Consider the following 24,688-nt stretch of genomic DNA (forward strand, 5'->3'; position numbering starts at 1 on the left):
TTTTCCTTAAAGACTCCTACACTTAAAATACTAGAAAATTAAGGTACAACATAGCAGCACTTATTAGATTATATTGTTGTTCAGGTTCAATCACGTCTGCTCTCCGTGATCCCATTTAGGGTTTTCTTTACAGAGATTGCTTCTCCAGCTCATTTGACAGATGAAAAAACTGAGGCAAACAGGGTTAAGTGACTTGCCCAGGGTCACACAGCTATTCGTGTCTGAGGTCAGATTTGAACTCAGGTCTTCCCAACTTCCTAACTCAATCCACTGTACTACCTAGCTGCCTTGTTAGACCATGTGGTACTTTTATTAGACTATAATTGTTGGCAGAATTGAAAAGCATGGCAGCTCAAGAAGGCTTAGAGAAATTAGGAAAGATTTCCTGTAGGTGACTGAATTTGAACTAGATCTTTAAAGGTAGCATAAAATTTGTATATCTGAGCAGTCATGGCAAGATATTCTAGGTTAAGACAGCCTAGTAGAAAAGCAGTAATGAGCAGGGTACATATAGTGGGTTGCAAGGAGACTGGGCTGATTTTAATAGAAGGTCTACCTTGGGACATGGTAGGGATTAAATAGAAACTCTTCTTGCAAGGGGCATTTTATTTTGTCAAAAATGAAATGGATGCAGGTGGAATAGCAATTATTATTTAGATAAATAATTTGCCCTTTTCTTATGGTAAAAATAGGTGCTGATAATTCAGACCATGTTGTATTTTCTAGAGGATGCATTTTCTAAGCAATTGCTTTTGGCTTTAGTACCTGCTCCTCCTATAACATGCTGTAAGAATCTTCCATTAAAACTGGTGAGGAAAATTAGCACCACAAGTGAAAAATTTCTTATTATATGTTGAAATCTTTAGCCGCCCTCTAAATTTAGAAACTAATTGACACTCTCCCTTGTCCTCTCTAGCGTTCAGAGGATTTTGACATCATCTGAACAATTATGTGGGAATCGTATCTCTCTCCTAGTCACAGAGAGGCAAGGAAACTCCTGCTAGGCTGCTCTAATTCATTTCCACAGCTCGCCATATGTTTTCATGCACGTATGCATGCTGTTTTCCAGCTTCCCAAATGTATAGCTAGTGTGGTAACAGCATCTTGATGAGGCTTGCTCAGATTCCATTTAGGGAATGGTGCCACATAGAATTTTTGAATCAGTACATAAATCTGGAAACCTTGTTGTTAAAGTAGGACAGAGCTCACAATGCATCGAAAAACTTCTACACTGAGATTTTTCCCCCTTTGGATCCTTGTACTTGTTTTGCTAAAAAATATATTTTAATAACGATGTCAATGTAATAGGTTGCCTTTATTTTACGTTCTTAAAAATACCATTCTGAGAATGGATCCATAGGTTTCAGTAGACTGCTACAAGGGTCCATAACATACAAAAGGTTAAAACTTCCTGTTCAGAAATAGCAATCTTTACATTAATGAAGATAGGTATATTTCAGTGTGACAAGTAAAAGCAGTCCCCAAAAAGACTATTTTAATATTCTGCCCCTAATTATGACTTGTGTCACAAGAATATACAGAGACATGAGAAATTGCTTAAATTGTAGCAGTTTGCAATTTTCTGATCAGCTCAAAGAATCTGAGAGTTGGAAAGTATTTTAATGGTCTAAACCAGGGCTTATTTAAAAAAATAAAAAGAATTATTTTATTGAAGTTTTTTTATTCTGATATGACAGATAAACGTTAAACAAGCCCAAATAAATGTAACATTTTATGCCCATTCTCTCCTCTCCTTCTCCCACACCTGCCCTAACCCCCTAATTCTTTATCAGAAGAAGAGAGTCACATTCCCTAATCTATTTTTGAGGGCACCAGGGCAATGAGTTAAACCAGGACTTAAACTTTTTTTCCACTGACAGCCCCTTTTCAAGTTTCAACAGCGTTTGTTGGTGTTGAGTGGCATGAGGGCATGTACAGTGCAAAGTGCCCATTTGTGTTCAGAACCAAGGCTGCAGTGAAGTTATCAATGCAGGTGCTGCCAGAAACACCTCAGATTCCTTAAGAGTTTGATTTTTAACTAATTTTTGGTCATTGAACATCCAAAAACCTTTTACTATTGCCAGTTTAAGAAACTCTGGCCTAAACAACTTTCTTTTTCCCCTCTCCTTGGTCTTTCTGAATTCCATACTTCACACCACCAGAAGCTAAGGAAGTGCTATAGAAAAGAGACCAAAATCCAAGGGCTAGTTGATGATAATTACCATTATGACTCCCTGTGTTATTATATAACAGCTTCACATGTGGGAGGTTTCTGCCTTGACAAAATTGCAAACTCTTTAAAGGGAAAGGCCTTTATCTTATCTGATCTTTGATGGCAAAAATTAACATTTAGTAGCATCTAAACAATTACATTTCCCCAAGCAGACAACCTGTAACTGACCATACCTTAGTCTCCTGCTTTCCTCATAAGGACCTCTCCCATTACACATAGCTCTCACTACCAGTCTCTTCCCTTGGTCCACCCCATCATTTTTTATGCCTCTCCCTAGCTAATAGATAATTATCTATGGGCCTTACAGTGTTCTAAGATTGTAGACTGCAAGGGTGAGGAACCTGCAGCGTCAGGGCCACATGTGATCCTCTAAGTTCTCAAGTGCAGCCCTTTGACTGAATCCAAACTTCTCAGAACAAATCCTTTTATTAAGTTGAGGTCACAGGTTTCTGCCCCTGTCAGAAATCAGATCTAAAATGAACAAAAAAATATAGAAAGAAAAGAAAGGGAGATAAAATTAGTAGACCAAAGGAACCTGTCTGATGACTATGAAATTAAACAGTCTCTTAGAATGAGGATAAAAAGCGATTGTTTTCTATTCTGCCCAGTAACTTTGAAAGTCTTCTCCTGACCAGATTGGATATTTTTGTGATGGTAAAGGAGGCCACCTTTTATCCCACTTCTTACTTAGCCCATAGTCATTGAGTGGGCGTTGACTCAGACAAAATAAGGCCTAGGAAAGACCTTAGAAAGGCTAAGGTCACCCACTGCGTGGCAGACCATTACTAGGATGACTGAAGAGACTGAAGCTGATGACTTGCCAGCTCTGCCTCACTTAAATCCAATTCATGGGCAAGTCAGGACATCACCATCCTGAGGTCACCGATCTTCTTCAAGAAGGAAGGATGAAGAACAACAGTCACTGAAGGCAGCTCTGAAAAAATTCCACAAACATTGTGAGCAATGACAACATCATTTTGGGGGGAAATGTCACTTCCAAAGGTCATAGGACCTAAAACTGGAAGGGACCACAGAGGTCCTTCATTTTACAGATCAGGAAATTGAGGCCCAGAGAGGTTAAGTGATTTACCCAAGGTTACCCATGTAGGATCATTGGGTAGATAAAAGGTGATAGACAAGGACAGGAGATATTACCTGCCAACGAAATGCAGAAAGGTTTTCATGTGGAAGGCGGCATTTGAACTGACCTTTGGAGGAAACTAGGATTCTGAGAGGCAGAGGGAGTTAGGGTGAGGACACTTTGAAATGACAGAGGATAATAAGTATTTAGTGCAGGTAAGGGCCAATTTTACGCCTTTCAATACTAGGTGAGCTTTTTGTAGCTTTACAGAGCACACTGAAGATGTTAGAGCCAGGATGACAGGAAATTTAAGAAGGCAAAACATTCTACTTTCAAGCAGAGATTTGGGGCAACATCTCATCCCTAGTGATTATATTTGCTTCGGTAAGTTCTATAGTAAGAAAAGGAAGGAAACAAAATAATTGCTCTTGGTTTGGTCTCTCAGAAAGCCATCAAGCAGATCTATATCTACTCAAAGATGCCTGAGTTCCAGAGAAAATTGAAAAGACTTGTATGAACTGATTCAGAGTAAAGTAAGGAGAACCAGAAAAACAATTGAAGCTGTAACAATTTAAACAATAGCAACAACGTTGTAAAGATAATCAACTTTGAAAGCCTTAGAAACCCTGATCAACACAGTTGTCAATCTAAATTCTAAAAGAGTTAAGATAAAACAGGGTACCCACATCCTGAGAGGAAGAGATGGACTCAGAGTGCAGATTGAGACTTTGTTTTTGGACCTGAACAATATAGGAATTTATTTTGCTTGAGTATACATGTTTGTAACAGGAATTTTGTTTAATCTTGCTTTCTCAAGGGAGATGGAGAGAGGTGAGAGGGGGATATCTTCATGAAAATGAAATAAAAATTTAGAAAAGAAAAAGCCTAAAGATGCATGTAAAAATCTCCCCAACATAGTCTTATAAAGCTCATGACTCTCATAAAAAAAGTTAACTGGGAATAAACTTTTGAGTATTTTTTTACTCATGACCTTCCTGTTCATAAAGGTACCCCTTCCTTTTTTTTACTTTTGTCATGAAGAAAAAGTCAGAAACAGGAAATAAATAAAGTGAAAGCTTTACACCATACTTTATAATATTGTATCATATTAACTATGTCTAGTTGACAATTCAAACCAAAAAAAAAATCGAATTGGGGATTTTAGGGGATTGAAAACTTAAAATAAATTTGATGTAATATGGTAGCAAAAAAAAAATACCAAGACAAATCCCAAATGAGATCTTAGGATTCATTAAGAGAGGCATAGGGGCCTTGACTCAAGAGATGATAAGGCTGACTGGAAACCAGCAGAAATACTGTGTTCCATTGTTCAGCGCCATATTTTAGGAAGTATATTGACAAGCTGTAGTGATCCAGAAGAGGGCAGTTAGGATGATGGGAGGATGGGAGCACATGCAATATGAGTTAGATGAGTTTATTTATCCTGGACAATAAAATATTTGATGAGGAGTAGGGATAGGAGGGAAAGTAGTGGCAATAAGGATTGGGACACACTATAGTAGCTGTCTTCCAAGTATGTAGAGGCCTTTCATGTGGAAAAGGAACTCAACTACCGTTTGGTTCCAGGAGGAAAAGATAGAAACATTGGGTAGAAGTTGGAGAGTGCCATAGCTATAGACTTGATATCAAGAAGGATGGTTCTAATAGCCGTCCAAAAAAGGGAATAAGCTTATTGGGAAAGTAATGAGCTACTGAACAGTAAAGGTCTAATGCAGTTTGTCTCTGCCTCTCCTAAAATATGATGCCCAGAACTGAACATAGTTTCAGATGGGTTCTGATAAGGATCCATCACGTCCCTATCTTAGCATTAACTGTGCCTCTCAATAACCACTGGATGACCATTTGAATTATGAATTATAATTCAGAATTGGAATTATGGGAGATGATGGCTATTATATAGCTATAATTCTACATGGCTATAAAATTATAATTTGATTAGTTGCTATGTTGTAAATCAGTTGAGGCAACTTGACATGGTTGAAAGAGCACTGGACCAGAAGTTAATTCTATTATCACTTATTAGATAGATAGTCTTAAGCAAGCTCCTGACTTATTCTGGCTCTTCTCTATAAAATGAAGGAGAGAGAGTTGTAGAAGCAGTTAGTAGGCACAGTGTCAAGAAGACCTGAATTCAAATTTGACCTCAAACATTTACTTATTCTTTCTCTCTGCCTCCCCCCACTCCACCGAAAGACTCCTCTCTGCCTCCCCCCACTCCACCGAAAGGTCTCTTCCAGTATGAAAATGCTATGATTTTATATACACTTCCAAAACTTTATACTTCATGCTTCATATCACTTACAGTTGATCAAATATGATGTTTGGGTTGATTTCTGCCAAAAGATGACCAAATAGATGTTGGTCCAGATTTTAGCCTACTACTGTAACACTGTTTTAATAGAGAAGAAAACAGACTCACCTTGAATCACTTTGACTTAGAGCATTGTATTCCAGGAATAGGGCTGCACTGCCAATATTTCTCTTGTATCCTCAGAGTGTCTAAGTTCAGTATACAACACTGGGAGCTCTGGAAATACAAACTGAATGGAGAAGTGGAGGGAGGGGGAAGGAAAAACAGAGGTTGCTCCAGTTATTTATTATTTCGATAATTGACTGGAAAATAATGGTCTGCTTGAGTTCTCTCAATTATTTGGCAGTGATGCCTAAGGGAAACGCTTAAGATATCAGTTCTTTAGTACTTTTGATTTGAAAGAAGGAATATGCTTTCTGCAAAATACCTAGAAAACGGGAACGTTTGCAAGAAGCTCCAGAAAAATGAATCTTGGCAGTTTTTTTCAGATCAGGGAACACCAAGCGCAAGTTCAAGGCTAAATCTTTGATATACTGCTGTCTGCAGTAGAGCAAAGAGTCCCATAGACTTCATAAAATAACCCTAAGAGAACTGCTTTGAAAAAAAACGGCTTAGAGATAAAAATCAAAATTTGCTTCATATTACATTCTTAGCACCTGATCCTCTCCCCGACTGGCATGCTGCAGCATGTAGATCAAAATAAGTAGATCACAGGTCAAGCAATCAGATAGTAAGTTCCAAATACCAAAGATATCCAAAGTGGGATTTTTGTTTTTTTATTTTTTTGCCATCTGGTACTTTTTTTTTCTCTGCTAGTTTTTTTTAAGGCTTTTAAATTCATTTTGAACTTAAATACAAAAAGACAAAAAAAGAACATTTCCATATACACAGCACAACATAGAGAATTCAATACAAAACCACTGACATTCCATTTCAGACTTTTAACTTTGAAAAAAAATAATGTAATAAATAGTACACGTTGTTTTCAGTCACCCTGCTTTTTTGTTCTTCCATCGAAATTCTTTTTTTCTCTGCTCTGCAGTTTTTTTCTCCCTCCCTTCCTACCCCACCCTAGAGAAGGCTACAATTAAACACATATACATGAATATAAAACTGTACTATACACACTTCTATTTATCAGTTCTTTTTCTGGAGGTGGATAGCATCTTCCTTCATAGGACCTTTGTACCTAGTTTGAGTACTAATGACACTCAGTATGAAATAGTTATCCAAAATGATTTTTAGGACAATATTTTTGTTACTATGTGCAACGATCTCTTGGTACTGCTCATTTCACTTTTCATTATTTCATGCACATCTTCCCATGTTTTTAAAAAAAATTAACCGGCTCATCAGGCACAGTAGTGTTCCATCACAATCACACCACAACTTGTTTGACTATTTCCCAGTTAAACAGCATCTATCAGTTCAGCCTATCTGATAGGTGTAAGATGATATCTCTAAGTTATTTTCATTTGAATCGATCTACTCAATAATGATTTAAAGCATTTTCATGTGATTATATTTAGTTTTGATTTTTTCGTCAAAAGACTGTGTTCATGTCATTTGACCATTTATCAAAGTTCTTTACATATTTGAGAATAGAAGACCTTTATCTGCTTTCTTTCTAATTAGCAGCATTGGTTTTATTTGTACAGGAACTTTTTAATTTAATGTAATCAGAATTACTCATTTTATACCTTACAATGCTCTCTATCTCTTATTTATTCATAAACTGTTCTCCTATCCATAAGTCTGGTAGGTGATATGTTTCTCTGCCTACTTTCCAGCTTTTGCAGTAATTTTTACCAAATAACGAATTCTTATTCCAAAAACTTAAATGTTTACACTTGTCAGATATGAGGTTGCTATAATCACTTATTGCTGCGTATTGTATATCTAATCTGTTCCACTGGTTTACCTTTCCGTTTCTTAACCAGTACCAGATCGTTTTGATAAACATAGTTTAAGATCTGGTACTGCTAAATCTCCTTCCTTTACATTTTTTTCATTAATTTCTTTGAAATTCTTGACTTCTTGTTCTTCCAAATGAATTGTAATTATTTTTTTTCTAACTCAATAAAAAATTGGTAATTTAATTGGGATGGCATTGACTAAATAGATGTTAGGTAAAATGACAATTTTTATGAGTTCCAAGGTTTATGCACACTCACTTTTATCCTTTATAAAGATAATGCTACGGTTCTATGCTCAGTAAGCCCAGGATTTTGTACTGTTTTTCTAGTTGGTATTAATGGGTAGAACTGGGCTATCTGAATTCTCTTACCTCTTCTCCCATATGAATAATTGGTCCCTATGAATCTATGAATCTATACACATTGTCTCTCTTAAGTTTAACATGCATAAAGTTAGGTAGGACAAATATTGCAAGTTCATGCATGAAAGCACTTGGTTTTCTTTCCAAGTATTACAAACCAAAAGCATACTTGATGTTTTTTCAAGGTTATTAAAATAACTCAAAGTAATACAGTACGTTAAGATTTACAAATTCTTTTCCTCACAACAACCCTGTGATGGAGAGAGTATAAGTATTCATCCTAAATTTACACCTGAAGAAACTGAGTCAGAGTTTAAATGATATGCTCAGGGCCATAGAGCAAGTAAGATTGGAACTATGTTTTAACTTCTCAGATCTTCTGATTTCAAAAAAGAAGATTCTATAAACTTCCCAGATCTCCAAATTGACATTTAATTTCTACTTCTATGATGAAAAATTAACAATATCTGATTTTTATGGTCCAGTATAAAATGCCTGTGTAGTAAGTCTTGTAGTTCTTCACTTCTATCTTAAGGAAGAGGAAATATAGCTCTGTTTTTGGTATATACTTGTTGTCAGCCTGAGTCAACTAATTTAAGCATCTCAGGATTTCATATTCCCCCAAACACACTCTGTTTTGTACAGTGCCTGGCACATCATAGGTACTTAATAAATTCTAGTTGACTGACTTTTTCACAATTTCCCATTTCTTTTAAAGGTAGCACCATCCTCCTAGTCACTGAGGTTTTCAATGTGTAAGAATCATCCTTGATTCATTACTCTCTCTCAGTCCCTATATCCAATCAGTTGGCAATTTTTGTCCCCTTAACACTCATAATATCTCTTGCTTCTATCCCTACCTCTCTATTCACATGGTCTCCACCCACGTTCAGGTACTCATCGCTTGTCTCTCACCTATATTATTGTACTAGTGACTAATTTTCTAGGCTTATTGAACATCATTTCCCTTCATACATTTTATGTTTGAACCAAACTTGCTTACATACTATACACCTCTTTTCTCTCTTGACTTTGTATAATCTTTCTCCTGCATTTTACACACACTCCCTCTTCTTTCCTTCTACTTAGAACTCCCAGGTCCCTCCAAAACTTAGCTCAAGTATCACCTTCTACACCTCTGGAATCCTCACAGTTGCTTGTGTCCTTTAGAAATTTTGTTTCTTGTTGTTTAGTCGTTTCAGTCATTCCAACTCTTCATGCCCCACTTGGGTTTTTGTTGGCAAAAACACAGGAGTGGTTTGACATTTCCTTCTCCAACTCATTTTGCAGATGAGGAAACTGAGGCAAATGAGATTGTGACTTATCCAGGATCACACAGCTAGTAAGTGTCTGAGGCTGGATTTGAACTCAGGTCTTCCTGACTCCAGGTCCTGCACTTGTATCCACTGAGTCACCTAGTTGTCCTCCAGAAATTAAATTATATTTAGTTTGTATATATTATTAATTTATTTGTGTATGGTTTTTCCCCACTTGGATGTAAGCAACTTCAAGGCAGAGATGATTTGTTTTTGGTTATTCCCCCTGCATCCTAGCATGTAACCACCAACACTTGTTAGTGGTTAGAATTGGTTAATTCCTAGGGAATAGTAAAATGTATTATTGTCCTGCTATTTCTGGTTCTTTACCCAATGATACTAAACAAATAAACAAAATACTTTGGAGAATACACGGAATATACTTTGGCATTTGGATGAGTCTATGATCCCTTCAGTACTATGGGTTCTACTTCCAATGGATTATAACCCAGTCATGCCTCCTTCTATAACTCTTGTCTATGTCTTCCCATAAATTCCACAGGGGATCCACCTACTCCACTGAGGGCACAGGTACCAGTGCTGGATAGAGGTCGTCCATTGATTCTTTCTTGTCACTGCTCCTTGATTGGCCCCTCTCCTTTTCTAGTCATATATCTCTTTGATGATATTCCCAATGCGCCTTCTCTTGCATAATTCTTCACTGGTAAGGTTGCATTCAATTAATGACCATGGAGGTGCCAACATTGACTTTTGAGTGACTCGAAACTTGAATTACACAGAGATAGTGATACATAACACAACCAATTAGTAAGCATATATTAAGTAGCTGTTTCATAGATTTACTGTGCCTCAAGAATACAAAGCCCTCTAGAGACCAGGAGAGACAACATGTACACATAGAGATAAACTGAAAATAGATAGATGATGATTCAGGGAAGTATCTAGCATCTTGAGGTACCTATGAAAGGGTCCCCCACAGAAGGAGCTTCTTGATCTGAGTCTTGAAGGAAACAAGAATCTATCCTAGCTGCCCTAGGTAAGCTCAAGAAGGAAAAACAAGCATCCTATTGGTATTAAAAACAATACTAAGAAAGTTTTTAATTTTTAAAGGTTTCATTATGCCCTAAATTCCAAAGAATACTACTGATTATAGTAATAGTCTTTTATGCCTACAGTCTACCCCATCTGATGATAAGGCAGCCAAAATAAACGGATGCACCATATCACAGTTCACTTATTTCAGCTTTAAAGTCATAAACTGAAACAGGGGGTCCTAACCTGTTTTTTATTAGGTTTTATTGGGTGCTAGATGGATATCATTGAAAGCACCAACTTTTACTTCATTCAGATGAAGTTTATACAGATTTTTCAGTGAATTGCCACCTTTAATCACAGTATAATCTAAAGGGGACAAATACAGAGCTGGAGACTTTTTGGCTTCTCTACTCAGATCTATGGAATCCAGTTTTTAGTAGAATTCGGGTTTGGGGAGTAGATGCCCTTCCTGCTTTTTTAAAATTTCTTATCTTCTCTGTATTTGAATCATTGAAATGAGTCTAGTCATTTACAGGTTTTGTGACAGCTTTACTGTGTTCTCTCCTTTCATGCCTGTGGTTTGTTTTTGTTTCAGCTTGTTTGTAGTTTAACCATCAGATACTATATATTATACATAATAGTATATCATATATGCATATAACATTGCATTATACATCCAACTGAGTTAGGAACTAAAGAATTATTTTTATGGAATTTCCAAACAAACCATTCAGCACCTCAAAAGGTTGATTGTATTCTGAAATAGAGCTGCCTAAATTGCCCCAAATGCCAGAGCAAGGTAGAAGCTTTCTTTTCTTAAATTTGGACCTGCCCCAAATCACATAATTGTTTGCACATTGTCATGAATGTAATATCTGCAATCCCAGAGACAAAATGTCCCAGCATTCCTGAGCCATGTCAAGTACATATTCTTAGAAAAAATAACAAAGACAAAATATTTTAAACATACTACATTCTCTGCCAAATATAATATTAGTATGCTATGGAAATCACCCCCTTCATGGAAATCCTGGATTATGTATTTATGAGTTCCTTAACCTCTTTTAAAAAATAATACATCCACCTCTGGACAATTCACAAAACTTTAAATAAACATGAGACTCCTGAAATTTTTGTATAATTAAGGAAATAGAATATGAGCCTATTGCAGTGAAAAATAAAGATAAGTTTTAAAAAAAATTTTTAAAGAGATTTGAAAATACTCTTTTAAGTTATTGATATTCTTGTAGAGCTATCCTTTCCACATCACAGCTTTCCCCAGTGCTGAGCTTGAAGTTCAGGAAGACTCTTCCTAATAAGTTCAAATGTGGCCTCAGACGTGCTAACTGTGTAACCCTGGGCAAGTCACTTAACCCTGTTTGCCTCAGTTTACTCATCTGTAAAATGAGCTGGAGGAGGAAATGGCAAACCACTCCAGTATTTTTGCCAAGAAAACCCCAAAATGGTCACAAAGAGTTGGAGGTGACTTAGATGACTTAACAAGAAAAATTATGTTTCTAGGCAAAAGATGGCCATGGTCAGATCTAGGCTTTTGTTTAAGTATAAATGTGGTATGGTGGTAATAGCAATGAATTGGTGGGGAAGGAATTGCGTTCAAATCACAGTTCTGCTATTTACTGGCTGTGTAGCCTTGGACAAGTTGTATTCCTTCTGGTCTTCCATATTCTCTTTAAAAGGAAATTGTTATCCTAGACCAAGACAAATATTATCCTCATTTTACAAGTGAGGAAATTAAGACTGACAAAGGTTGCCCAGGGTCACACAGGGAACATCTGAAGCTGAATTTGAACTCAGGGCTTCCTGACTCTTTAAGTCCCCTCTTAGTTCACCATCCAATGAATGGCTTGAAGACAACAGGACTCTGGTTATGTAAATGAATGGCAGTAGGGCAAGGGAGAAAGCAATTCATGGCAGGAACAAAGTACATCATTGAACAGGTTAACCCAAGATTAAGATGATAGAGGAAGGGGAGGTCAGAGCATTGGTGATGAATTGGGAGAACAGGGAGGTAGAGAGGAATTAAAGGCTGCAGTAAAGATGAAGAATGCATTGAGTATTATTGAGGCAGGTGAAGTGATAGGCAGACTGGAGATTATTTAAAATCAGGGAGAGGAATTTCACAGCGATCAGAGGGAAGACATTGTTTGAAAGAATTTGTGAGAACTAAGATATGACAGTCCCTGTTAGGTGGCTTATATGTAACAAAGATGAAAGATACAGGTCATAGATGTTGAAAAGGTGAATGAACAGGAGACCAAGTCATTGTAGGGGGGAACAGTTAGTGATGAAGGTAGTTGGGATGGGGATGGAGAGGAAAGCTGAGTCAGGGACTGAATTGCTTGAGCTGAGAGAGAGTAATGTAACAGCACAGACCTGGAAAGGATAATATAGAAAGAAGGAGTAAGTTTCAAATTAAGAGAAGTTTCAGAGTCAGTGGTAGGTCTGGATAACAACAGTAAATAATAATGTCAATGGTGTTTTTGAGTGTGTCAGACTCTTTGTGACCCCATTTGGGATTTTCTTGGCAAAGATATTGGAATGGTTTTCATTTCCTTCTCCTGCTCATCAGTTGTAACTGCTGCTGTTTCTCTCCCAGCCTGAGGTCTTTCTTTTCTTTGCCTCATTAAAGGGGCCATGCCCTGACTACTTCTTAAACAGGCCTATTCAATGAATGGGCGTTACCTCACCCTAAATGAGTACCTGCATAGACCTTGACCTAAAGGGACCATGGTCTCCCAGGGCATCCTGGGTCATCTCCAGTCATCCTGATGACTATCTGGTGACTAGATTCAGATGACTCTGGAGGAGAAGTGAGGCTGGTGACCTGCACAGCCCTCCCTCGCTCAACACAAAGTCAACTGCAAGTCACGTCATCATTTCACTGATGGCATGGTCTTCTTCGGCAATGAAAGACAAATACAACAGCAACATTTTCCAGATCAGGAGACTGAGACAAACAGGGTTACGTGACTTGCCCAGGGTCACACAGCTAGGAAGTGTCTGAGGCCAGATTTGAACTTAGGTCTTCCTGACTACAGGATGATTGTAAATCGAGGACCAGGAAGTGGCAGTGAAAAGCAAGTATGTCAACCCTTCATTTTGTTCTGTGTAAAGGGTGAACAAGAAAAGGAAAAATTAAAACTAAAGAGGGTGGCTAGGATGGATGAGATTATCTTCTGGAAAGAGGTGGGTTCCAGTGAGCTCAAGAAGATAGAAGAATTTTTAGAGGAAGAGATCTAGAATGGAGTAAGTGACAGAACAGGGATTCCAGAGAGTACAGAGGAAGATTTGACTTGAAGAAATATTTTCCCTGCCCTATTATAGTAACAACTTAAATAAAATTAAATTACTTTATTTGGGATGGACTGCTTGTTTAAACAATTGGGAAATGAAATTATCATCTGCAGGACTGCTGCTCCTAGCAAATTATTTGTGATTATTCCTCAATGCTAACTAAGGAAATGGTACCTTCTTCTAAATACTTAATTGTCAGACTAGATCAATGTCTCTAGGCTAACACAGAAATCTTGGAGTTCCTTATTAAATATGTGCTTCCTTTTTCACTCTTTTTTACCTAACCTAGTATCATCTCATACCAAATGTGTGTATGTATGTATATGCGTGTGTGCATACATGCACACACATCATAAACTGAAAGTACTAGTGAAATAAATTTAGTGAATTAAAATATTTTCTGTACAATCGTTAACTCAACTTTATCTCTTGACAGTGCTGATTACTATCAATTATTTATTATACAAATGAAATTCTGTAAAGCTATATCAATTTGCAATGGATATAAAATATGCAGAATTTTTAGAAGACAGAATTATTACTTATTGAAGCTTGCCTGTTACAAGATAGATAAGCAAGAATTTTTCAAAGTATTTGAAAGCTAGGCCTATTTATCCTGGACTGAATGTGGGTATATACAATAGCTACTTTGCAAATAGATATATTTTTGCTGACAGTGTACATATATCATGTCTTTTCTTCTAGATTACAAACTCAAGGCCAATTCACCGATAGGGTCTTCAAATATTTTCGAACAAGCTAGAATATGTCTGTAGGGAGGACCTCATAAACAAAGCTGAGACACATAAATTCCATGTGAAAAGTAGTACAGAGTCAGGAAAAGATTTTAAGAAATGGAATGAAATTCAAATAGCAAGGGGAAACTTCATTTTGACAATGCACTATGCACAGAGAGAACACAAGAAAATATGCTTGATTGTACTAAGGAGGCCTTTAGCTTACCTATACTGTTGTAAGTTGTCCCATGGATGAAAGAAGGGAGAAAATGAGTTTTTGGAACTGCTTCATTACTTTCATGTACATTGTTCATTCCATCTTTAGGACAGCCCTGTAGTACACAGGCCAAGTGGTCTTTATCCCCATTTCAGAATGGAGACAACTTTCAGAGCAGAAAGAGGGGAGATTTTTTCCCATTGTTAATTTATGAAAATGTTTATCTCCATGTAACGAGGAGAAATGAATAGATTTTTAAAAGCCACCAACATGTTTAAAAAATTCATTTGGAAGAAAAATTATATAAAACCTTCAATATTTCTTTCAAGGCATATTCTCTCCTCAGAAAAACTAAAGCAAATGAGATGGAGGCTCAAAACATGCCCAAGGTTGTGCCACTCGTAAGTGATGGAACTCATAGCTCTATCAGACTCAGATTCCAGTAGTCCTTACCATTTATCACAGTCCTCCTGAGGGCCCTTTAATTTCATTACTTCAAGTGTGTGGAAACCACTTCCAAACATCCTTCGCGTCTATTTCTGTCTTCTCTCCTATCTTGCCACCCTCTCTGTAGATTTGAGAGATCTCTAGGCCTTCTACAGTTTCCCCTCAGTTCCCTCTGAAGCTCGTACATTCCATCCCAATGGGTCCCTGGCCAAGCTCCACTTAATGGCTGTATTTTGGGACCTCCCGACTTTGAGTGAATTTAGAGTGAATGTCAGCGTTAACTGTTTCTCTTTGGAATGGCAACCCTGAGGATCTTCCCATCCCAACTTGATTTTTTTTGCTTTGTTTTGTTTTTAATTAAAGGCACCAACCCTTAACTCACTATTCCCTGAATTGGCATTACCTCACTTTAAGTGAGTACCTGAAAAGGCCTTAGCCTAAAAGGCAAAAGTCTCCCATTGCATCCTGGGCCATCCCCAGTCATCCTGATGAATATCTGGTCACTGGATTCAGATGGCTCAGAAGGAGAAGTGAGGCTGGTGACCTTGCACAGCCCTCACTCACTCAAATCAAAGTCAACTGCAAGTCATGTCATCATTTCCCTGATGTCATGGTCCTCTTCAAAAACAAAAGGCAAACACAACAGGCCTTCCAAAAAAATTATTCTCCAAGGATAAAGGTAGTTGATTCCTGGACTGGTTATATCAACCAGGTTTCCCATCCACATGTTCTACCCTTGCCATGGAGATTTTCAGGGGCACAGTTTATCCCCAGGACTTGATACCTCTGGAGTTTTTTGAGTTGGAACTAGCAGGTTTTAGAATTATAGGATAATAGATTTTGAGCTGTAGGGAACCTTAGAAATCATTGAGTCTGACTCATTTGATGGATGAGGAAATTGATGCCCAGAGTTCTTAAGGGACATATGCAGGGTCACACCACTAATAACTGTCCAGGTGGGACTTCAGGGCTGGTCTTCCTGCCAAGGCCAATGGCTTATTGAATATTAGTGAATACTCTGTGTTGCACAATGAAGAGAAACATCCTCATCCTTTTCCCTCATTCCTACTTGAAGCGCCAATTCCCCCCTCCCCAGACACACACACACACACACACACACACACACACACACACACACACACACACACACACACACACACACACACCCTCTCCTTTCTGGAACAAATTAGGAAATGAACCAAGGTTAACCTTGATCAAGTCTGTAATTTCCTTCTAACTATAAATTTTGAGATAGATTATTGAGAAATTTAAAGACCACATAGGAGATTGCCAAACCTTGGAAAAGAATTTACCCGTGTACATAGAATATGGGGTGTATAAATACGTCTGCTTAAACAAATACACGTCTACTGAGGATTGTGTATATTGGAAAGCTTCCTGAATTTAAAGTAAAAAGACATGGGCTTAAATACTGTTTCTGCCCCTTACCACCTGTGTGAATTTGAATAGATTTCTTTACTTCCTAGGTCTGATTTCTAATCTCTAAAATGATGGGATTGGAGTAGACTTTCCAACACTAATTCTGAGATAATATATGTAAAAATACTTTATAAGCTTTAAAGCATGAGACTGACATAAGTAATTATTATCCAATTGTGTGTCTGGGTTGTGTACCGTATAGTACAGTATTTTGATAAAAGAGGTTTATCAGAAACAAAGCACAGTTTTTACCATTCTATGCAGATGTACCCAGAGCTTAAATGTGAAGAAAGACTTTTTCTAATATCCTGTATTGTAAAGAGGAGAGACACTACCTGCAAAACCATACTGTGACCATGAAAGGGAATTTAATTTATGAAAGAAATAGCTTGAAAGGAGAGCCCAGCTCATGGAAAATTTGCAAAATGATGATATAAACTTGAGGGGCAGCTAGGTGGTAGCAGTAAATAGAGCACTAGGGGTTGGGAGATCTGCATTCAAATATAACCTTATGTGCTTACTAGCTTTGTGATCCTGGGCAAGTCATTTAACACCTATGTGCCTCAGTTCCTCAGCTGCAAAATGGAGACATACTAGAGAAGGAAATAGCAAACCATTCCAATATGTTTGCCAAGAAAACCCTATGGACAAGTCCATGGAGTCACTAAGAGTTGGACACAACTCAAGACAGTGAACGTAAACTTAAATCAAGAAACATTTATTAAGCACCTACTGTTTTGCACTCAGCTATACTCCTTTGGACTTCATCATGCTCTGTTCCTCTCCACCCATGCCAGGCATCTTCCCTTCATACCCACATGCTCCCCACCCCTTTTTAGTTTTCTTTTGTGTGTTGCCTTTTTCATTAGGTTATCAATTCCTTGAGCACAGAGACTGTCTTTTTCATAGTTGTATCCACTGGGGCAGCTAGGTGATGCAGTGGATAGAGCACCAGTGCAGGAGTCAGGAGGACATGAGTTCAAATCTCACCTCAGACACTTGACGCTCACTAGCTGTGTGACCTTGGGCAAGTCACTTAACCCCAATTGCCTCATCCTGGGTCATCTCCAGTCATCCTGATGGATATCTGGTCACTGGATTCAGATGGCTCTGGGGGAGAAGTGAGGCTGGTGACCTGCACAGCCCTCCCTCACTCAAAACAAAGGCAAGTACAAGTCATGTCATTATTCTCTGATGGCATGGTCTTCCTCAGCAACAAAGGATGAACACACACACAGTTGTATCCACTGCACTTAACGCTGTATCTGGCCACATAGTAGGTGCTTAATAAATTTTTATTAACTGTTTATTAATTAAAATTTAATTAACACATTAGATTAGGAGAGTTATCATTTCTGTTTCTTTAATAATAAAACATGACCATAATTAGCACTTGCTCAGATATATCTAATATGTAAAATTTTATAATTCCAGGATGCTGAATTCAATCCATTGAAGTTCACCAGTATAATCGAATGTGAGAAGCCAAATAATGACCTAAGTAGGTTTCGAGGTAACATGTGAGTATTTCAATCTACTTGTTGTTTGTCTTTTAGTTTTTTTTGTTTTATATTGTTTCTTTTTTTTTCTTTTTTTCTTTTTTTTTGGAATCCAGACCACTAAAATGATTTATTTCAGACTTGGATTATCTCTTCCCTCTGTAGATCTCAAGGATGCTTAAGCTCCTTGTCTTTTAGGGAATGTTTCCTGACATCTAAGTTATCCATAATTCAGTGCTCAAAAGATACTGCTAAATTTTAAGTACATAAGAGTCACCAATGTTTTAAGAAAAAGAACTACTTCCTATTTTTCTGAAGATTTCAAATCATCAGAGTTGTCTTATTATTTGTTTGTTTTGTTTTGCTGGAATGAGATGTTAGGACTTTGAGTTGAGTAAGGAAAGGGGCAGTTCTGATATCATCCCTTTCATGCTGGGAATCTCCACATGAGCACCCTGAGAAAGGCACTTGGCCATGGATACTGATTTCAACATCTGCCATTGGAGGCTTTCATCTGAGTTTAGCTAAGTGTAATCAAATCTCCTTAAACTTTCTGGGCTTCAGTTTTCTCATCTGTAAAATGTGGGGATGAAATTTTGTCAAGTTCCTTCTAGTGATAAGAGTCCAGTAGGGGTGGGGAAACTGGTAGCCTCAAGGCCACATGTGGCCCTCTAGGTCCTCAAGTGTAGCCCTTTGACTGAATCTAAACTTCACAGAACAAATTCCCTTAGTAAAAGGATTTGTTCTGTAAAATTTGGACTCAGTCAAAAGGTTGCATCCAAGAACCTCGAAGATCACAGGTTCCCCACCTGTGGTCCAGTTCATCTCTAGGTCTTGGTACATTTGAAGGGTTTACAGGTGATACAGATCAATCAATCTTGAGTGGCAGCATGGCCTAATGACTTTGGAATGATAGACTCAAGAGAGACATGAGCTCAAATCCTGTCACTGATCGTACCAGCCAAGTGGCTATATTTAACTGCTCAAAGATTCACTTTTCTCACTTGAAAAAATAAGGATATTAATCCCAGTGGTACACACCTCACAAGGCTATTGTGATGCTCAAATTAGATAATCCATGTAGAGTGGTTTGTGAAACTACCCTCCTCAATGCCACCCACTTCCCTGAATTACTCCTGGTAATAAAAATCTTCCTGATTTCAGAATGAGACATATATTTCTTGGCTATGGCTTATGTGGGATTTGTCTTGCTTGACTATGAATATTTTTTACAGTAAGCTCCATGCCTTCTCCTACTCAAGGAAAGGAGGGAGAGAAAATTTATTTTTGTTATTTGGGAAATTTTTCTTAAACATAAAATGTTTTTCCTCAACTAGCTAGCCATTCTCAAACAGCATAGAGCTAAGGACTAATGTTCAGTAGAGTGCTTTCTGTTCTCCCTGCCTCGATTTCTTTTCCTCTCCTTCTTCTCCAGCTTCCTCTTGCTATCTGAATACATTTTCTCTAAAAATGTTTACTATTGAAGAACTTACCTTTATATATCACTTTAAGGTTTGAAAAGCACTTCACGTAGATTATCCTATTTAATTCTCATCATAACCCTGGGACATAGATCCTATTATTATTCATTTCCATTTTACCAGTAAGAAAAATAAGGTTGACAAAGGTGAAGTGAATTGCCCACTCACACAACTAGCAAAGATCTGAGACAAGATTTAAACTCCGAACTTTTTGCCTCCAGGTCCAGCATTTTATCCACAACACTGGTTTCAAACATGACCTAGTACAGCCTTGAAAGAGATTAAAATTTAGGGATTGGGAATTATAATAGCTGCCAATAGTAAAGTAATTATTTAACAAAATAAATGAGAAGGTAATAGAACGTAGATAATGTTAATATTTGGTCTTCTAAGTCAATATGTAGTTTGAAAGGATCTTTGTGTATGGTTTAGTGGCTCTGGTTTCTGCTTGAGTATAACATGACTGTACAATGCCTCCTACTTCACACTTTACAGTCTCACCCTTTTAAGATCATATACAAACACAGACACAGTTAGAGAAGAAGGTAGGACTATAGACATCATCTTATCTAGACTCCTCATTTTTCAGACAGGGAAACTGAGCCACCACTTTAGAGCTCTGCCTTTCCTATGAAGATGCCACATCTCTTAGAGTAGCATAGAGACCCCTAATACTCTTATACTTTTGATGCAAACATTAGTGTATCTAGAAACCTGTTATGTTTTTATTACCCTGTCCCAGCCAGTCTTGGGTTATTTGTAATCCACATAAGATTTTTTTTAAAGAGTAAGGCTATCCATAAGGCAGCTAGGTTGCATAGTTCTAGGCTTGGAATCAGGAAGCCTCACCTTCCTGAGTTCAAATCTGACCTCAGACACTTACTAGCTATGTGACCTTGGGCAAGTCACTTCACTTTTCCTCAGTTTCCTCATCTATAAAATGAACTGGAGAAGGAAATGGCAAACCATTCCAGTATCTTTGCCAAGAAAACCCCAAATGGTATCATGAAGATCAGACATAAGTGAAATAACTACAGAGCAACAATGAGGGTACCCATCACACAGCTAAGTCTAACCATAGGTCTTTGTTCTGTTTTCTTGTTGCATTGGGGTTTTTTTGTGAGGACCTGTGTAATTCACCTTGCTTTAACTGCTGAGACTTTTCACTAGTAAAAGCATCACTACATTGACCTCAATAAGCACCATCATAAAAACCATATACAAATTTTCAGGATTAAAATTTTATAGGCAACTAAGATTATGTCTGCACAGCTAAAAGAGTTACATATCTTGCTAAACTAAATATAAAATATGAATTAAAATATGATTGGAAAAATCAATGTACTTTTAATACAGCAAATATTCAGATATAATTATACTGACATCCATGTCATCGTTAAAAATACATTGCTTGATTTTATTGAAATTTTAAAGGTATTTTAAACATGTTATGCCATATTGAAATCATGTTTTCAAAGTTGGCAATTACAAAAATGAGTTAACTCTTTTTCATTTCCCTCACTCCAAGCATGAACTTGAGTCTGCACACAAAAATGGGTATATACTTACCCTCAACTTCTTACCATAGAAAATCCATCTGGAAAAAATAGGTAAACTAAGGATTACAGATATAGAGTTCTTACCTGTCCATTAAAACATTTTAAGTTACCATTAGTTAATTGTGCTTAACTGATTCCATGTCATAAATTGATTTTTTTCAAGTTGCAAGTTAATTTTTACTTCTCCTCTCTGCCCTGTGGATTGGATTAAAGACGGTTGGGTTAAATTCATGGGTAGAAGGTTTTAAGGTTTTCTTGGAAAAGATACTGTAGTGGCTTTCCATTTCCTTCTCCAGCTCATGTTACAGATGAGGAAAGTGAGGTCAACAGGGTGAATTGATCTGCCCAGGGTCAAACTGCTAGTAAGTTTCTGAGGTCAGACTTGAACTCAGAGATGATTCTTCTTGACTCCAGGCCCAGCACTCTGGCTGCCCTATGAGTCTGTTATGTGTCATATAATACAATAAAACCAATATGATACCTTTTGAATACTGAGGGAGCTAATAGTGCGGATGGCCTAGGGAATCCAATAATAGCCCTACAACTCTCGTAATAACCATCACAATGGTGATAGCCTATGAGTAACATGAAATGAGAGGTGATTGGGCACCAGTATCTTCACATATATTGCCTTCTACCCCCACACACTATACCATCACCACCAACATATGTGGTTTATAGGTATTCTTTTGCCTGGCTACTCAAATTTCTAAGACAGCTAGGTGATAATCGATTAAATGCCAAAATATGGCATCGAAGTTATAAAGTCTGATCTTCCTGAGTTCAAATCTAGTCTCTGATACTTACTAGCTACATGATCCTGGGCAAATCAATTCAACCTGTTTAGCTCAGTTTCCTCATCTGTAACATGAGCTGGAGAAGGAAATGGCAAACCACTACAGTATCTTTGCCGAGAAAAACCAAAATGTGGTCACAAAGAGTCAGACACAACTGAATAACAACTCAAATTTTTAACATATAAGTCTTCTTCAGAGCTACTGATCTCCTACCAAGTCTGCAAAATTATAAAATAATGTTATAATAATGGTTTTCCCTTCCATGTTAATGTATTTAACATATCATATTTTTCCATATCTTCTGGTCATATATAATTGCTCCCAAAAATATTGGCAATCTCTTGAAATGCAAGTGTCACTATTTTGCTGAGCTTTGATACTTCAGTGGTGCTGTGATTGTGGTCACTCTCTCCAACAGTGCTGATCACAAGCCCTGCATGGTTTTTCATCCCACTTAACTCTTATCCAATTCCTCCCATCAGTCCCTGAAAAAGAGTCTACCCAATATCCTCAGAGCCTTCTAGGTGAATACCAGTGGAGCACAGAGACTGTCCATTGGTTATCCTTCACTCACTCCATCAATGGTCTACCTCTTTTTCCAGTCCTATCCTGTTGGTGCCCTTTGTGCTACCTTACCTACAGAGCTCTTCCTTAATAATATATCATAGACAACTCACACTCAAAATTTACCTCTTTATTGTCCTTTATTCTTCCACTCACTCCTGAAAAGGAGTTTCCTTTTCAACACTTCCTGTCAACACTTTTGTCTTTGAGTATAATGAGAACTTCAATCCTGATATGCTTTAGTTCTTCTAGTGATATATGTGTGTGTGTGTATGTAGGTATATATGTGTGTATACACACACACATATATAACTAGACATCTTTATTTATTGGTTTTTCCACTTAATAGTATTTTATTTTTTCCAATTACATGTAAAGATAGTTTCCAATATTCACTTTGATAAGATTTTGACTTCCAAATATTTCTCCCTCCTCTTTCCCCTTCCCCAAGACAGTAAATAATCTGATATAGTTTAGACATGTACAATCATGTTAAACATATTTCTACATTAGTCATGTTGCAAAAGAAAAATCATGGAAAAAAAGGGAAAAGCCATGAGAAAGAAAAAACAAAACCAAAAGAAAGTGAAAGTGGTAGCTTCAATCTGCATTCAGACTCCATAGTTCTTTCTCCGAATATGATAGGATTTTCCATCATGAGTCTTTTGGAATTGTCTTGTATTGTGTTGATCATCACACAATGTTGCTGTTACTGTGTACAATGTTCTTCTGGTTCTGCTCACTTCATACAACATCAGTTCATGTAACTCTTTCCAGGTTTTTCTGAAATCTACCTACTCATCATTTCTTATAGCACATTTACATTCATATACCACAACTTCCCCATCCATTTATGGGCATCTCCTCAATTTCCATTCCTTTGACACCACAAAAAGAGCTGCTATATTTTTGTACATGTGACTTTATTTGTGTGAAAAGTATTCTGTGATCGTGTTTGTTTTTTATGATCTCTTTGGGATACAGACCTAGTAGTGGCATTGCTGGATATGCACAGTTTGATTGCCCTTTGAGCATAATTCCAAATTGCTCTCCAGAATGGTTAGATCAATTCACAATTCCACCAACAATGCATTAGTGTTCCAGTTTTCCCACATCTTCTCCAGTATTTATCATTTTCCTTTTCTGTCACATTAGCCAATCTGATAGGTGTGATATAATACCTCAGGGTTCATTTAGTTTGCATTTCTCTAGTCAGTAGTGATTCAGAGCATTTTTTGTGACTATGGATACCTTTAATTTCTTCATCTGAAAATTGCCTATTCATATCCTTCTGTCATTTATTAATTGGGGAATGACCTATATTCCTACAAATTTGACTCAGTCCTCTTTATATTCTAGAAATGAGTCCTTTATCAGAAACACTGGCTGTAAAAATTGTTTCCCAGCTTTCTGCTTTCCCTCTAATCTTGGTTGTATTAGTTTTGTTTGTGCAAAACCTTTTTAATTTAAGGTAATCAAAATTATCCATTTTGCATTTCATAATGTTCTCTATCTCTTGTTTGGTCACAAATTCTTCCATTCTCCATAGATCTAAGAGGTAAACTATTCCTTGCTCTCCTAATTTGCATATGGTATAACTCTTTATGTCCAAATCATGTAATCATTTTGACACTGTGTTGGTATACCGTGTGAAATGTTGGTCTGTGCCTAGTTTCTGCCATACTATTTTCAAATTTTCCCAGCAGTTTTTTTCAACTAGTGAGTTCTTAACCCAGAAGCTGCAGTCTTTGGGTTTATCAAAACAGTAGATTACTGTAGTCATTGACTAGTGTGTCTTGTGTACCTAACCTATTCCATGGAGCCACAACTCCATTTCTTAGCCAGGACCAATTAGTTTTGATGATTGCCACTTATAATATAGTTTTAGATCTGGTATGGCTGGGCCACCTTCCTTTGCTTTTTTAAATTAATTTTCTTGATGTTCTTGACCTTGTATTCTTCTAGATATATTTTGTTATTATTTTTTCTAGATCCATAAAGCAAGTTTTTGGTAGTTTGATTGGTATGGCACTGAATTAGTAAATTAAATTAGGTAGAATTGTCATTTTTATTGTATGGATTCACCAACCAGTGAGAAATTAATATTTTTCCAATTGTTTAGATCTGACTTTATTTGTGTAAAAAATGTATTATAATTGTGTTCATAAAGCTCCTGGGTTTGTCTTGACATGTAGACTCGCAAATATTTTATAAATTGCCTACAGTTACTTTAAATGGGATTTCTCTTTCTATCTCTTGCTATTGGGTTTTGTTAGTAATATTTGGAAATGCTGATTTATGTGGATTTATTTTATATCCTGCAATTTTGCTAAAGTTTTTAATTATTTTAAGTAGTTTTTTTACTTGAACATCTAGGATTCTCTAAGTATACCATC

General features: G+C 37.1%; 1 protein-coding gene across 1 annotated transcript in view; it reads left to right on the plus strand.

The window, feature by feature from the left end:
- ATP10A (ATPase phospholipid transporting 10A (putative)) overlaps positions 1-24,688 on the plus strand; it is a 262,912-nt gene that overhangs the window by 170,848 nt on the left and 67,376 nt on the right. The window contains exon 3 of the mRNA XM_072614584.1: positions 17,827-17,912. Coding sequence (XP_072470685.1) covers positions 17,827-17,912 — 86 coding nt within the window. The remainder of the gene's footprint in view (positions 1-17,826; positions 17,913-24,688) is intronic.

This window comes from Notamacropus eugenii, chromosome 5, assembly GCF_028372415.1.
Source record: "Notamacropus eugenii isolate mMacEug1 chromosome 5, mMacEug1.pri_v2, whole genome shotgun sequence".
NCBI lineage: Eukaryota > Metazoa > Chordata > Mammalia > Diprotodontia > Macropodidae > Notamacropus > Notamacropus eugenii.